Consider the following 17,057-nt stretch of genomic DNA (forward strand, 5'->3'; position numbering starts at 1 on the left):
CCAACACGGGGCTAAGGGGCACTTAGGCATCTGAGGGTCTGATTCCCTCACTTCAGAAACTGTTTCTGCTGCTGCCAAAGTGAAGTCCGCCCTCTCTCATACACCATCTCTTTTTAAAAAAATGACATGATAACTAAATATGTTAAGATCATGTATTGTTAGGTAATTGCTAGTTAGGTGATTGTATTAAATATCATGTTCCTTTTAAAATCGTAGCCAACCCAAATGGGCATGAGAATGAGCTATTACAATTCTCTTCCAGAGTTGAGTTTGACTCTCTTGCAATGCAATTCTGTTCAACGCTCTTCAGAAGTTCAGTGTGGCTGAGACCTGGAGAGTGTACATAGGATTGTAGCCTTAGTCTGAATATCCATTTCCCCCCAGGTGCAATGCTATGAGCTCATGAGTCTTCGGAGGCTAAAGAATATAAGAAGGCCACAGAAGGCAAACCTGTGATTAGATTTACATTATACAACAGGCTCTCAGACATACACTTAAGCTCTCAAACAATCTTCACAGATACATTGGCTTTTTCATACATGCTATTTATTGGCTTCCAGTTCTTGTCCCCCTGTGGCGTTCCTAATCCCTAGCAAGCCCTCGAGCACAGACTGGGTATCATTTGCAACAGGATGAGGTTTTCTAAGGAAGATCTTCCTTAGGCAACTCCCCTCCCTGCAACTTTATTTGGTTTGTATAAAACAGGCTATAAGTCCATTTTTATGTATAGTTAGCTAGATCAAAGGGTTCTTGGGTCTGCCTGAAACTATGACTAATTATTGACTGTAATACTGGTTCAAGGGAGAATCCATTTCCCTTCATTAGGAGCATGCGGCTGCATCAGTTTGAAAATTGCCTGTGTGCACTTTCATTTTTAAGGCTTTTGCTTTTCAGTAAAGCAACAAGCTTGGAACTGAAAATGTGCAAAGTACACAAGACAGAGCTCAATACAGCAGAATCAGCATGGCTTGGGCAATTCCTTTTTTTCTTTTTAAAGAATAGGGCTTCATGGTCAATCTTTTAGAGAGCAGCTGGTTACCGATGGACAAAGGGCCCCAATGTAATTTGCTCCTGGCTGCCTGCCTGCTGGCAAGGGCTGGGCTAGAGCACTTGGAAGGGAGATCAAGCTCAGGGATATTGGAGCATATAATAGCTTATATGGTTGGCTGCTTTGGGAGAGAAAATCTAGCTATTGGTTCCTGAGATTTGGTTAGTAGGGCTTAACGTGGCCTCAGCTGATCTTGCATGTCACATAGCAGCAAAGACCACATTCTTAGAAAGAGAGACCTGTTCAGTTCAGTGTGGCTCATAGAAAGCAGAAGAGGGCTCAGGAAATGAAATTAAACCAGACCAGTGGAACCTGCAACAAAGTGTTGGCGTGTATTTGCCCTCCTAAAAGGAAGGCTTCTGTACAGAATTCCAGCCAGCCATTTCCTCCAAGCAGGGCATTTCAGGCTCCTCTTCCCTCTTTCTTTTCCAACTACTGCTCCACATTCGGCAGCTCCTTAGTGCGTGCACAGTCTTCATTGGCCAGACCTTACCTCTCTTGACAATGGCAGCTCCTCCCAAAGAGCTGGCCTATGTAGTGCCAAAAGGGGAGCGTGTCGGATGTGGCTGAAATTCCAGATGTTCGATACCACAGCTGGGGGAAGTCCTGTTACACTCATGTTCTGCTTATGGCTTCCCACGGGCATCTGGTTGGTCACTGTGAGAACAGGATGCTGGACTGGGTGGGCCACTGGCCCGATCCAGCAAGCTGTTCTTATGTTCTTAAAGAATCCTAAACCCTCCTGGTCCTCTTGTACACCCCTAAAAGAAAAACCAGGAGAAAAATTAGATACATTTTTGCCTTGCAATAGGTTGGACCAGCTGACTCATTGGGTCCCTTCCAATTTTACTCTTCTATGAGTGTCTAAACCAGGCATAGGCAGCCTTGGCTCTCCAGGATGATTTGGAACTACAACTCCCATGATCCCTAGCTAACAGGGCCAGTGGTCAGGGATCATGGGAGTTGTAGTTCCAAAACATCTGGAGGGCCAAGGTTGCCTATGCCTGGTCTAAACCTTTCCCTCCCCTTTGTTTCAGTGGAAATAGGAGGGAGGTAAATTGAGACCAGAAACAGACAGAAGAACACAACCCTTGGCTCTGTCTTACCAATAGGGATGGGCAAATATGTTGATTTTTGTTTCTCTCTGTATCTAATTTTTCCATTCTTAGTTCTATACATTTCTGCATCAGGGTTGTTGTTTTTTTAATTTTTAAAAAAGACGTCTAAAAATCCATCAGCGTTTTGCTGCAAATTTATCTTACTACACATTTTTTATATGCAGTTTTGCCAAATACGCAAGCAAAACATAATGGATCTTGTATGTCATTTTCACTAATATGTGTACTATAGTGTATGCATTTTTCTACAAATTATTGGGTAACTGCTTTGAAAAATTCAGATCAGTGCTAATTTCTAAGTATAGCTGTGTTTGGGTTCACATACTGTTTCAGAAAGTGTAGAATTGGTAAATTAGCCTTTAAATGCAATCTGAATTGATTTCTCCCCACCTTTGCCTGCCAGTGAGAGCCCAACGAACAGCACCTTTGTAATCCCCCCCCACACACACACTTCAGGGATTGTAGCTTTAGGCTTTTAAAACAGTTTTTGTACTTCTGTTGTACCTCTATTGTGACTACAATTCTGGTATTGCTCATCACTTATGTTCACTGTTGGAATAAGTGCTAAGCAACGTTTCCTAATATTTAATAATGCAGGTTTAGGGCCCATGGTGCTCATATCTGTTGCCCGACAATGTTGAATGTTTTAGGACAATGTCAGATCTGAGTGACTTTTCTTTTTCACTTTGCTTTACATAGGAACCTTTATGATTCCTTCCATGTTAAAACATTTTATGAATGGTGTAGCTTTTTTTAATATCGCAATTCATACTAAGTTTCCTCGCCAAGGCAATTGCTGAATGTCATAAGAGAAAAAGACTAAAAGTGCCAATGGTTAGATTAAGTGTTAGTCTTCACCTACATCTTGGTTTTAAGCTCTTCTAATTAATGGTGTCATTTGTAAGAAAGAAGATTCAAATTCAAAAATGGATATTTGAAAATAAGTTGTAATATCAATCCGGGTTTATTTGAGAATGAATGTAGGGGGAGGTATTGGATCTTCTGAGAAAGCTGGAATCTATCAATATCAGGGTCACTGGAAGCAACAAAATAATTTCTAAAATAGTTATGCATAGCTTTAGAACGTGAAGATACTAACAAATTTGTTTTGTTGCTGTTGTCTTTAAGTGTTGTGTTGCCATCCACCCCAAATTGAAAAGATCCATTCCACCCAAACTTTAATAATAATAATAATAATAATAATAATAATATAAAAAATAAAAATTATTATTTATTCCCCAGCCACTCTGGGCGGCTTCCAACAAAAGATTTAAAATACATTAAAATATCAGTCATAAAAAACTTCCCTAAACAGTTGCCTTCAGTTTCATCATCAGGCTGCCTTCAGTTTCATCTGTTGCTTCTTGATAATGAGTTAAGAAGTGTCATATTTTGAGTCTCCACTGTCCGCCTGGCTGCAATGCTTCCACAACACTGTAATCTGGATTGCATGACCAGTGCAGCTGAAACACAGACTATTCAGCCTTGCAATGAGGTGTGGAAAGGGGAAGGAAGGCAGGGTTGGACCAAGAGGTCTTTTGATTCCTTCCCATTTCACCACCCTGCTTTGTGCATTTTAATAATGGAATATCAAACACACACATACTTATGCAGATGTAAATATAAAATTGAAATGAAAAACTAAAAGCAGTTTCACACATTGCACAGGAAAAATGTTTTCCTCCAACAGTCTTTGAACAGAAATATGCCATAAGAAAATATGCTGTCAAAAATGAAGAAACAAACAAGCAGATCATTTATCTTCGCATTCAAAAGTGCCAGAATTCACCCCCCCCCCCCATTTCAGATGAGCTGCAAGCCAACAGAGATTGAAGTGTGGCTACATACACTAAACTCTTGTGTTGGATTGCAGTTGCAGTGTTTGGTTCAAGAGAAACTTAGTCGCATTTCAAAGCAGCATCTCACATACTTGCTTTGATGATGCCAACTGTGATGGCAATTCATACATAAAAGTTATTTCTTAATCTTATTGGTGATGTTCACAATAGCAAAAGGAGCTACTGTGTGTGTGTTTGGTGACCCTTTTAAACACTTAACTGCTGACTGGAAAGCAGAGATGGTGAAATGGGCCCCAATCACAATTTTTTTTTTGTTCATTAAAAACAACAGCATTGATTTTCCCAGGTCACAGCCAGGCCATTTCATGCAGCAAATCTGTGTTGAAAGGGATCCGGGTAATCATTTTTTACACGCTTGACTACCACGTGCTGGCACTGAGCTTTCTACCGCATGAATATAGGAATGATTTAATAGAGGAAGTAGCAGTGGGCTATTGTGCATGTTGAAGGCTCTGTGAAACATGCATGATTGAGTTGGACACCATTAGACTACTTGTAAATAAAACCTGCTAACTTGGCTGGCTAGGAATTCGCTTACAGGAACACAATTGCCACTAGCTTGTCTGGACCCTACCCCTTCTCTTTTGGGAAAGCTGGGAAAGGGACTGAGCTAATTCATTTTTTTAAGGTATGCCTTGGACAATAACCAGCTCAGAATCATCTCCATACACAATAGCATTCTACAACTGGCATAGCAATAGTGTGTTGAAATCCAGCCCCAGTGAAGCATGGGGGTGAGGAGGCGTGTTGCTATTCAATGGCTGGCTAGAGATGTGTGGCTGTTGGACACTGCCTGCTGTGACCTACATCTTCTCTGGGACTTCTCCCAAATTACTTGTCAATCTGCCATGCTCAATGAGGGACTGCCTCCTGACATTGCACCAGTAGTGCTCATTTACAGACTCTAAATGATCTGCCTCAGAACTAATGATGCTAGACCGGGGAACACAGGGCGGGAGAGGTTGTGGGTGATGGCGAAAAGCATTGCTTGGTACAATTAAACAACTGATGAAATAATAGTTACAGACAACAGTGTTGGTCTGACGTAGTCGAAACAAAATAAAAAAATTCCTTCCAGCAGCACCTTAGAGACCAACTAAGTTTGTCATTGGTATGAGCTTTCGTGTGCATGCACACTTCTTCAGAAAGTGTGGTATCGGAAGAAGTGTGCATGCACACAAAAGCTCATACCAATGACAAACTTAGTTGGTCTCCAAGGTGCTGCTGGAAGGAATTTTTTTATTTTGATAAAATAATGGCAGATAAAAATGTGGGTTTTTTTTTAATGGAGATTTTACTCAGCTTACCCCATGTGAAATGATGTTCAGTGCTGCCTCCCTAGTCTCAAATAATGCATTTATGTCACACTGAATACACGAACAATAAAAGAATTGTCCACATTATTGGTCAGTCTAGGAGGAAATAGTAATATTGTAAAAGTTTTATTTCATGAGATACTCCAGCCGTCCCCAACAGGGATGCTACTAACCTGCTTGCAGATGCAAACCTGGAGTTCAGAGAACAGAATAGAGAGCAAGTAAAAAATAACAGAAAATAACAGAAAATGGTCAACACATACAAATACTTATCTATCTGATCATAGCCTTTTATCCTCTTTCTTTGTCTCCATCCCACTTTGGGTTCTTTCCAATTGGCTCCCCAGTTCTTTGCTGTTTGGTGATAAACCCACACCCAGTTACTTGTCTTGCCATTCCAGTCTGATCAGCAAATCTGGACCCCTAGCACAGTACACCGTGTCCTACCCTTAGATTCCTCATTTAGACATTTGCCACACTGTTCTTACAAAAAACAAAACAAACCACCCTTGTGTGCATCAACTTTCTATTTAAAACCCTTGCCCAAGCATGTTCCTATATGCCCTGGTTTGCTCCTCATGTTGTAAATTCTATCTGCTTTTAGCTATCATATGCTTTTTGTCTCATGATTCCATGACTCCATATCTTAATTAGAAAATGATATGCTATCCATATAAATATATGTATGGGAATGTTGTTTTTGTTTAGTCATTTAGTCGTGTCCTAATGGGCATGTTATTCTAATCTTACACTTTTCACCAATTCCTTATGATTACTACATTTATTCACTGGTTGTTGCTATCCTGTCTGTGCCTACAAGGACTTCAGCTATCAGCCATATGTTACCAAGCTCAAATCAAGGTCAGCACTCAGATATTATTATTCATGTAGCAGAGCTTTAAATGCTGTACCATAACCTGCTGCAATATGATTCTGACTCTTTCAGGGTAGAATCAAATTGCTCCACTCCCCCTTTATGAGGGAATGTTTGGAACCAATCCATGACAGTTACTTTCACTCATAGAAAAAAGGAATCAGGATGGGTCATAAGGTAGAAATACTAGAAAAGGGAATCAAAGATGGATACGAGGTTGTTTTTTTTTAATGAGACACGCATTCCAATTGGCTCCCCAGTTCTTTGCTGTTTGGTGATAAACCCACACCCAGTTACTTGTCTTGCCATTCCAGTCTGATCAGCAAATCTGGACCCCTAGCACAGTACACCGTGTCCTACCCTTAGATTCCTCATTTAGACATTTGCCACACTGTTCTTACAAAAAACAAAACAAACCACCCTTGTGTGCATCAACTTTCTATTTAAAACCCTTGCCCAAGCATGTTCCTATATGCCCTGGTTTGCTCCTCATGTTGTAAATTCTATCTGCTTTTAGCTATCATATGCTTTTTGTCTCATGATTCCATGACTCCATATCTTAATTAGAAAATGATATGCTATCCATATAAATATATGTATGGGAATGTTGTTTTTGTTTAGTCATTTAGTCGTGTCCTAATGGGCATGTTATTCTAATCTTACACTTTTCACCAATTCCTTATGATTACTACATTTATTCACTGGTTGTTGCTATCCTGTCTGTGCCTACAAGGACTTCAGCTATCAGCCATATGTTACCAAGCTCAAATCAAGGTCAGCACTCAGATATTCTTATTCATGTAGCAGAGCTTTAAATGCTGTACCATAACCTGCTGCAATATGATTCTGACTCTTTCAGGGTAGAATCAAATTGCTCCACTCCCCCTTTATGAGGGAATGTTTGGAACCAATCCATGACAGTTACTTTCACTCATAGAAAAAAGGAATCAGGATGGGTCATAAGGTAGAAATACTAGAAAAGGGAATCAAAGATGGATACGAGGTTGTTTTTTTTTAATGAGACACGCAAGAAGTTTAAACCTAAACATTAGGAAGAACTTCCTGACAGTAAGAGCTGTTCAGCAGTGGAATTTGCTACCAAAGAGTGTGGTGGAGTCTCCTTCTTTGGAGGTCTTTAAGCAGAGGCTTGACAGGCATATGTCAAGAATGCTTTGATGGTGTTTCCTGCTTGGCAGGGGGTTGGACTGGATGGCCCTTGTGGTCTCTTCCAACTCTATGATTCTATGAGACAAGAAGAGCCTGCTGGATCAGGCCAATGGCCCATTTATTTCAGCATCCTGTTCAGATGCCTATGGGAATCCTACAAGCAGAACTTGGGTGAACAGCATCTCCCCTCTTGTCATTCCTAGCAACTGGAATTCAAAGGCACGCTGCCTCAAGCAGTGGCTAGGAGCCATTGATAGTCCTGTTCACCTTAATATGCCTAATCCTTTTAAAAAGAAGTACTTCCTTTTGTGTGTCCTTAGTAGTTCAATGTTGGATGACTTCAAGTATTATGAGAAAGGGAGAAAAAACTTCTATCTGCTTTCAACTTACCATGCATAATCTTATACCGGTACAACGTGGTTGTAACTTTTTATTGTGGTCATGTAGTTTGCACCTTATAGCTGTGGTATTACCCCTGTGGTGTAACTGAATATTATCACATATTTTCCATTGTTGTTTTAAAGTTGCCCGGGTTTCTTGTCTTGCTAGACTTTTCACAACCAATGCATCTGAACATAAAAAAAAAAATTACTTGATCCTCTCGGAAACAGGTGCAATGCATGCTGTTCTTAACAGCATGATAAAATAAAATTATCCTTCTGAGATTGGCAGTTGATTCAGTTAGACTGTATAAAGAGGGATTCACTCATTTTCAGATCGCAAAAGAAATCGAGATATAAGGGCGAGTTTTGCTGGGAAGTGCATATGTGTACGGATAGACAGACAGATGGACAATAACCTTGCCAAAACTCCCATTGCTCTCTGCTTGCTGTAGAGCAGATGCCCACTGTGTGTTTTATATAGATATAGAAGTATACTTGGTTCATGCTCAGCACTATAGAATATGTGTATTTACTGTTTGGAACCAGTTAAGTCTCTCCTTTCTGTGGTATCATGAAACCTTGGTGGCACTCGCCATAAAACACTACTGTATAGATATATTTCCTTACACAACCCATCTCAAGTGAAATCAGATAAACCACAGAGATTAAGTAGAGGGACTCTGGGACAGCAGGAATTCCTCTTAAGTCACCCTATACCTTCTGTGTCCAGACTAATAACCAGCTCATTAATCAATGCCTATTTAAAATAGATTGAGTTTCAAATCACCTTCTCTGCAAGTAAGAGAGACTTGTTTCTCTGCTTGTTGTTCTACAGGTAGGAGAGAAATGCTTTTTCTCATTTCCCCTCACACTGTTGTTCATTGTTTACAGCAACATGAATGAGCAGTTGCAAATGTAGTTCAAAATGTGAGGATCCAAGTAACACAAACACAGGATTCTGGTCAGTCAAGCTCACAGAGGCAAAATACTGGATCTTTAGCGGACGGTGAAATCTGAATCTGTTTCCAGAAGAGGAGATCATGGAAATGAGTGGATCTTTTGTGAGAAGAAGTGGGTTGGACCTGTCCCCCTCCACCAGGCTTGGCTAGCCATCTTCCTATTCTTCCCTTCCTGAGACAATCCTTCATGTCATTCTAATGCTAGCAGTTCCTGAGTGTATTGGACAAAATGATCAATTGGAAAAACAAAAGTCCCCCAATACAAGCAGAAACATTTAAACAGCAGTAGCAAAATGAACTCTGGCCTTACCTCCAGGTGGGATCATGTGGAGATTCATAGGGTGGACAGGTTTGTGAAAGGGTGTTGTCCTCTTGGTTTATGACCGTAAGTCAATCTGAGATGCCACAAGAGTGGTTCTAGTGCACCTTGAGTGGTGCTAGGTTAAACATGTTTAGGTCTGTATGGGCTTATCAAAGAACTGAGTGTGGAGGGAGAGATGGGGTCTGCGCCTGCTGGGCTTGCTTCCCTTTCAGCTCTGCCCACCCATGATTGGCTCAAGACATTTTGCTACCTGAGGCACTTCCTCACCTCCCTTCTGTCCCATTGTGTCTCTTTGTGAGAATGATGTATACTCTGAAGATTCGTTCACTCTTAATTATCAGACATAGTTCATGAGCTGTTGAGAGTGGGGCAAGGTGAAGGCAAGCAGCTCATTGCTCAGACCAGAGAAGGATCCCAACCGGATGCTAAGTGAGATTATGCTGTGCTAAACAATACTAGAATTTTGCAAGAAATAAATGTAGTGATATGTCAGCACTTGTGGACTGCAGTATTATTGTATATATGATGGTAATGTTCAGAGCTAAGAGGCAGCTTTCCTCAGTCTTGTTTACTTCCACGTTGTAAACTCTTGTTTGAAGAGAAGAACAAGTTTTGTCCTTTGATAACAAAACCTTATAACTGTGGCCTTGATTAGGTTCTCAGAGACGGAGACTCATCCCAGCTTTATCGCTTGACACAACATCTCCTATAAGGAAACCTACCAGCCCAGCAGTACGCTGGGTAGATGGACCTCTGAGAAGTTCCCAGAGAGGAATGGGGGAGCCCTTTGAGATCAAAGTCTATGAGATTGATGATGTGGAGCGGCTCCAACGACGACGCATGGGGGACAACAATGTGAGACATTCCTAATTTATTTCTGATCTTTAACTCTGAAGATGTTGATTCAATCTTACTATAACTTGTTCATATATGTGGGTTTCTGTCCGGCAATTCCCTTGGGGCGGGGTGGTTGAAGCAAATTAATAAACCCAATAGAACAGACAGAATTGTAATTCTCACAGAGATGGAATACCTGGCCAAATTCACACCTCCAAAAGAGAATCTATACAAGAATCCGATAATTCTGTCACTCCTACAGCAACTACAATGCTGGATGAAATTTGAGGTCCCCAAACCACATATCCATGTCTACTTCTGTACACAGAGAGCTTCCGCATGCTCCAGTTCTCTTCATCAGAGCAAATAGCCTCATGTGCAGATTCATATATGCCTAGAGCTGTGACTCCCACTGAAGAGAATTGAATCCCTTTGCAGAGGGGAGAGCTCTGCACAAAGATACGCATGAGAAGTCTCTGGTCTGAGAACTGTGAATGTCCCAGGCAATTCAAACCATTGAAGAGATGCCAGCTGTGTAGGCAAAAGGCTGAGCTGCTGGGTTTCCATTCTTTAGAGCCAGGAGTGTCAAAGCACACACATGGCCAGCAATAACATCCTCTGAATCAAATGTTCACCAGCCCCTAAACAGCATGGCCATTGGCCAAGGATGATGGGACTGAGTACAGGAACATCTGGAGGGCACCATGTTGGCTATCCCTGCTCTAGAAGCAGTTTGTCCAAAAAAATTTGTGGGTCTTGCAGCAAGATATCTTACCTTGCAGTACAGCATTTACTTGATAGGTGTAGCTGCACTCTGAAGAAAGAGGTTTCAAAGCAGAAGTAAACATTTTGTTGACTACTGGATTGTCCCAACCCCACATCTAAGATAATAGGATTATGAAAGCAGATACTTACAAGGAGGATTGGTCAGCAGGAGGAAAAGCTCCATGAGGCTTCTCTATTGTTCCCTTGCATATTGTTCCACCCCTCCCTGGGCTGTTTTCTCCCCGATTAGTTCATTTCTGATTTTAAATACCAGTCATGACAAAACACTGATCAGGTGGTATATTTGCAAGGAAGAAGAGGTGATGTTTGATTGGCTGAGTACATTTGTCTTAAAGGTAAAGGGACCCCTGACCATTAGGTCCAGTCGTGACTGACTCTGGGGTTGCGGCACTCATCTTGCGTTATTGGCCGAGGGAGCTTCCAAGTCATGTGGCCAGCATGACAAAGCCCATTTGTCTTACCCACTGAATATTCCTACAAATGCCTATATTACAAATAAGGAGTTGGGAAGTCTAACTTCTATCTCAGCCCCTCTGAGTTGTAGCCTCAAAGTTGAGTTTTTCCACTTTTCCTAAAGCAATCATCTTTTTGCAGTGACATAACAACCAGAGCATCTAATGCAGGCATCCCCAAACTTCAGCCCTCCAGATGTTTTGGACTACATTTCCCATCTTCCCCGACCACTGGTCCTGTTACCTAGGGATCATGGGAGTTGTAGGCCAAAACATCTGGAGGGCCACAGTTTGGGGATGCCTGATCTAATGAAATGTATTGCAGAGTACAATGTATTTGAATAATATATTTTAACATGTCATCTGCCGTTGAAAAGACCACAATAACCAATGAACCCCTCATTGTCAAAGGCTTATTTCTTTAATTTTTTGCTCCTTTTCCTGAGTTTCTGTGATAGTTCCTACCAAATTAAAGTTAATTTGGCTGGGGATGATCTAATCTAGCCTTTATTTCACACATCCCTCCCTTGACTCTCCCCTTTATATATCTTATTGAGCAGGAGGTGGTTTGCTTCAACGCAAAACTGAAAATCTTGGAGCACCGGCAGCAGCGAATTGCAGAGGTCAAGGCCAAGTACGAGTGGTTAATGCGGGAGCTGGAAGTGACCAAACAGTACCTGATGCTGGATCCTAATAAATGGCTCAGTGAATGTAAGGTTTTACTGCCTATAGTTGGTTTATTTCATTGACACAAAACTTTACTGGTGCTGCAGCTAAGCCATGAACTACTATGTTTATAAGCAAAGCCTGTGCTGATGTTTGACCTGGAGCAGATTTGGATGGACTGCATTTCTAAAACTGTTCCTGCATAATTCCTATTAAACTGTGACATTGGAACCAAGTGGGCCTATTTGCTCAAGAGTCAAAGCCAGGAATTGTACAGCATTCTAGTGAGGAATATTGCCATCACTAGATTAACGCTTATGCGTCTCACTCCAGAGCTTCTGAAAATGAGATTTCCCTCCCCCTCTTTGCCCTCAGATCACTCAGACATATGAATTATATTTTAAATCTGCTCTCCTGCTGTGAAATAATACTTTCGGGCAAATTTGGTTGAAATGGCTTATATAAGACAGTAATTTGTGGGGGTTTTTTTGCTTTTACATATAGCTAGAAAAGGATACAGTTCATACAGCTCATTCATAAAGAGATTAAAGAATCCCGTATTCAAATTAGGAAGGATTCTTCTAAAGAAGCAAACAAAATGTATAAAAGATACAGCCAAAGCTGGCTAAATTAATAGCTGAGGGTACCTCAGCTATAAAAGCATTTTGCTGCTAGCTACTTAGGGCAGAGAATTAACACTAAGGATAGGACTTTGGGCGCCTGAAAAAGAGGGCTTTAATCCACAAAAGCACATGTTGCAGCCAACCTGTTACTGTGCAATCCTAAAGTGGTGGTGGTGAGCTCCCACAGTTGAGAAAATGCTATTTGACATCAGTAGGAAGGGAGATCTCTATGCCAGCTCCAGGGCTGGCGTAGTTTCTGTCCTTTGGGATAAGGGTCAATGTGCCCTACCACTAACAATGCACCACTGACAGCGCAGAGCTTCCTGTGGGTGTACCAGGCACTCCACCACCCCACTGATGGAGGCCCTCTTTGCCACATCTCTTATGATGTGGCTTTAGGACTGTGCCTTAAGTCTTTTATGTGCCAAGAAAGATCCATAAAATACTTACTTTTCATCATGTGGTGCAGGGAATTTCATATTACTTGTTATGAGCACTTTCAACGGAGCCTGTTCATAAGCTCACTTGCCTTTCTGCATGCAGATGGTGACTTCTGAACTCAGGAGCATTGTATGAGGAACGCTAAAACAAATCTAACAACATTCTACCACTGAGGCCTACTATAGAACCTACCTGTCATAGCATTGCACAAAGGCTTTTATTTGAGCATTTCCTTTCCTTTCACAGTTCTTTGAATCCAGTCCCTTGGGTAACACACACACCTGTATATACATAAGGGTCTGACTCTTCTGTTTCAAGTGTATGTGAAGAAGTGTGCATGCACACGAAAGCTCATACCAAAATAAAAACTTAGTTGGTCTTTAAGGTGCCACTGAAGGATTTTTTTTTATTACACACACCTGTGTGAATGAGCCCTTAAAGAATAATAGCAATGTAGGGCTTGTGCTACCAATTTGGGTAATCTGCTGGGCCTTTTGCTTCCTTTCCCACAGTTGATCTGGAGCAAGTATTTGACTTGGATTCCCTGGAGTACTTGGAGGCTCTCGAGTGCGTGACTGAGCGACTACAGAACCGTGTCAACTATTGCAAGGCCCACCTCATGATGATCACCTGCTTTGACGTCACTTCTGGGCGTCGGTGAAGAATTAACCTCGAGAACATTTTGGACTACTGCCACTCCCCTTTCTCCCTTTTGAACAGCACCCCAAAGACCTAGAATGAGGATGAAGGTTGGTGTCATGTTTTGACTGTGTGTGGAAGAGATTTCCCCCCTCTTATTATGCTGAAGAGTGGTGCGTACATTGACTAGATGATGATGATGATGAAAAGCAAAGACGCTGAGAAATAAGGATGTGGAATCTCCTAGCCTGAAAGAGCACTTTGAGAAATCTTTAAGGACATGTTTGTAAATAGGAACTGCTGGCAGAAGTGACTTTACCCCTCGACAATAGCTGTAGAGGGAGGAAGAGCAGATGTAGGAGCGACTGCTGCTGAGAGCACCATTGAAGTAAAAATACACAGGAAGACTGTCTTAAGTGCCTTGCAAATCTTTATTATCCAAACATTTATGTTCATACTTTCTTGTGTACAGATGGTGCTAGTCAAGAAAAAGAAAAAGACAAAAAATCAAAACACATTTTCTGAAATGTATTTACAGCCTGTTTCCCCCTCCCTCGGTGTTTTATCCTATTTCTGACTTGCTGTTTCTACGTAACTTGTGTTTGTAGAGATATTTCTTAACCGATACAGCATATAAATAAGTGTTAACTGTCATTTATTGATACACACAAGAGTAAGGCCACTCAAAGAGGAAAAAAAGATATTAAACTGTGTACATTAAACCCAAAATATTTGATGATAATGGAAGAGGAGAGGTCCACTTTGTTATTAAAGAACATCAATATGGATATTCTGGCAAAATAACAAGACTTCAGTTGACATCACTAGGAAAGCAGAAGTCTTCACTGTTTTTTTTTTAAGTTGGCTGTTACTTTTTGTACTCAGTTTGTGGTGTTTACACCACCAGTTTTCATGGATGCTCAAATGAAGATATTTACTATTTCTCTTACTTTATGTTGACCAGGTATCTTCATTCTTTTCAGGCCCAGGATCCATTTTTAACCCAAACATGAATTTGGGGACCCATTTCTTAACCCTTTACCTTATATTTGCATGGTGGTGGTGCTGCTGTTAACCCACTAGCACATCTCAGTCCACCAGTTGAAGACCAGTGATATTGATTGACCACTGCCTCTTTTTTTCCTGAGGTGTGTCTAGGTTTGTCCTAGAGCTGCCTTCATTTGGTTACAGAGATACTGCAAATGATTCCCTACCTGTTGCGGCTCTAGGTCTATGAACATTGGAATGGTTATGGTAGATCAGACCAGCATCCTTCTAGTTTGTGGAATTCAGAGCAATCAGGTGTGGTGGCGGCTCTAGTTAGGATGGATTTAAAAGGGATTAGGCAAATTCATGGAGGTTAGTCAAGATTGCTATAGGGAACCTTTCAGTTGAGAGGTCAGTAGGCACTGAATACCAGGTGCTCAAGCCACAACAAGGCAAGTCTTCATGTCCTGCTTCTCAGAAACATCCAGTTGAGCACCATGAGAAACAGGATGCTGGACTAGATGGACCATTTGTATGATCAAGGACAGGGGTCCCCAAACTACGGCCCCCGGGCCGGATGCGGCCCAATCGGCCTTCCAATCCGGCCCGCGACGACCCCCGCCGCCCGCTGCCGCCGCCCGTTCTCACGGCGCGCGGCGCAGCGACGATCTAAAAAATCGGCAAAAAATCGCCGAAAATCCTTTGTGCGCATGCGTATGGGCCTCTCCCGACCCGGAAGAGGTCATTTCTGGTGCACTTCCGGGTCGGGGGAGGCCCATACGCATGCGCACAAGCGATTTTTGGCGATTTTTTTCCCGCCCGTGTGCGTGTGCGCATGCGCACGGGCGCGCACTCCCCCGCCCTCCGGCTCGCTGCGCGCGCACTCCCCTACCCTCCGGCCCACCGTGCGGTCGGTGCGGCGGGCACCGGCCCGCCGCGCGGTAAGTCTGGGGACCCCTGATCAAGGAGGACATGTATTATGTTTAGATGCACATCAATACACATCACACAGCATCAGCCAAATGACCTTTTTAAAAAGCTGCAAAACCTGTTCAGTAAAAAAGGTGGATCTGCAAAAAATGAATCCAGCCCCTTTTCTCCTTTCTGATCTGTGAGATACATTTTTAAAGAATTGAATAGCATATGTACTGCTCCATCTGCTGGATTGGATAGGAGACATGTTGTTGTTGTTTTTTGCCATATTTGATTCTCTATCAAGCTAGGGATAGGGACAAGGAGGACTGCTTCTGTATACATGTACATGTATTATGGATCAGAACCATAGCTGTCAAGTTTTCCCTTTTCTTGCGAGGAAGCCTATTCAGCATAAGGGAATTTCCCTTAAAAGGGGAGAGAACTTGACAGCTATGATCAGAACATAATACTTCAAAGGGGGAGAGTTAAATGAGCAACACCTGATTGCATCTCTGCTTGATAAACATCTTCCACTGTCTCTTCTAAACACTTCCATCAACAAACTCCAAAATTTGCCAATTTTAATTTTAGTAGGCATGCCAAGATGAGAAGCCGCTTTTTCTGTTTTCCAGTAAGTTATTGTGAGGCACCAAACAAGGCATTCAGAAATATTAAACAACTAGTATCACAATTTATCTTCACAACTGCTTTAGTAAAAGTTCATCCGATTATTCATGAGTCATTAGAGGAATCTACAGTACAAAATCAATAACAGAAATGTCTCACATCGGCTGTGTGTCCTGTGCAGACAGACAAAGACTTTCAAAAGCCTGGCCCTAAACATGTGGTCTTCCCTACCTGATCCAAGTGCATGTACAAAGTCTTTTTTTAATAACGGTAAAATTCTGATCTGAAATATGTTCTCACCTCACTATCTTCTGACCCGCCTTCATATTCCTTGAAATTTCCTGCAAAATAAATATTCGCAAGTAAGGTAACTTCCCAAGGCCCAAGCTTGCAACATTTGCAAAGCTACTTCATGGCCTCTTGGTGCCTGGTAAGAACACGTGTGCTGTTTAAGATAATTTCGCTAGATCAAACCAAGAAGCCATCATGTGCAAGTGTCACTTGCTGAATTACAGGCATATAACTTGGAAGCACAAAATGCTAGGGTCAAATTAAGTGTGGTGATGGAGGATTGGGCAGTGTCTTAAAGGCTAAAGGTGGTGTTTGGGTGCCCCAATGCTTCCTCTTTGGGAATTGGGGAATGCAACACTTTTCCCCAAACTATTTTCTAAACATAGAAAACATCTGAAACCATTTTCCACATGGGGCAAAATGCAGAGGAGGGTGGTGGAAATACCATTCACATGTCCACATCATATGCAATGTTAGTATGGTATTTTTTGTTTGCTGCCCATGTCAAACAACCCCCCCCCATTTTGCCTTATTTGCATTCCTAAACACTGACATTAGAAAACAAGTAACATCCATAGCACACACATCACCTCACTTTGCTGAGTTAAAAACAATAAGGGTAAGAGAGTGCATAGAAAAGCTGATGGAAATCTGTGCAGTGGTACAGCTATGTTTTATGTGTTTGAGTTAGGGCAGATACTTTCAAGCAGCAAAGCATAACTTACGACGCTCATTGCAAAGCTCTGT

The 17,057-nt window shown here is 41.8% G+C and overlaps 1 protein-coding gene across 3 annotated transcripts in view; it reads left to right on the plus strand.

The window, feature by feature from the left end:
* KIF26B (kinesin family member 26B) overlaps positions 1–15,145 on the plus strand; it is a 278,589-nt gene extending 263,444 nt beyond the window's left edge. For 2 of the 3 annotated variants that reach the window (XM_035108339.2, XM_060272882.1), the window contains exons 13-15: positions 9,702–9,901; positions 11,682–11,832; positions 13,364–15,145. In XM_035108339.2, the coding sequence (XP_034964230.1) occupies positions 9,702–9,901; positions 11,682–11,832; positions 13,364–13,512 (500 nt within the window). In that variant the 3' untranslated portion in view covers positions 13,513–15,145. The remainder of the gene's footprint in view (positions 1–9,701; positions 9,902–11,681; positions 11,833–13,363) is intronic. The other variant, XM_035108340.2, reaches the window with a different exon arrangement.
* The last annotated feature ends 1,912 nt before the right edge of the window (positions 15,146–17,057 follow it).

The sequence above is a fragment of the Zootoca vivipara genome, chromosome 3 (assembly GCF_963506605.1).
Source record: "Zootoca vivipara chromosome 3, rZooViv1.1, whole genome shotgun sequence".
Lineage (NCBI taxonomy): Eukaryota > Metazoa > Chordata > Lepidosauria > Squamata > Lacertidae > Zootoca > Zootoca vivipara.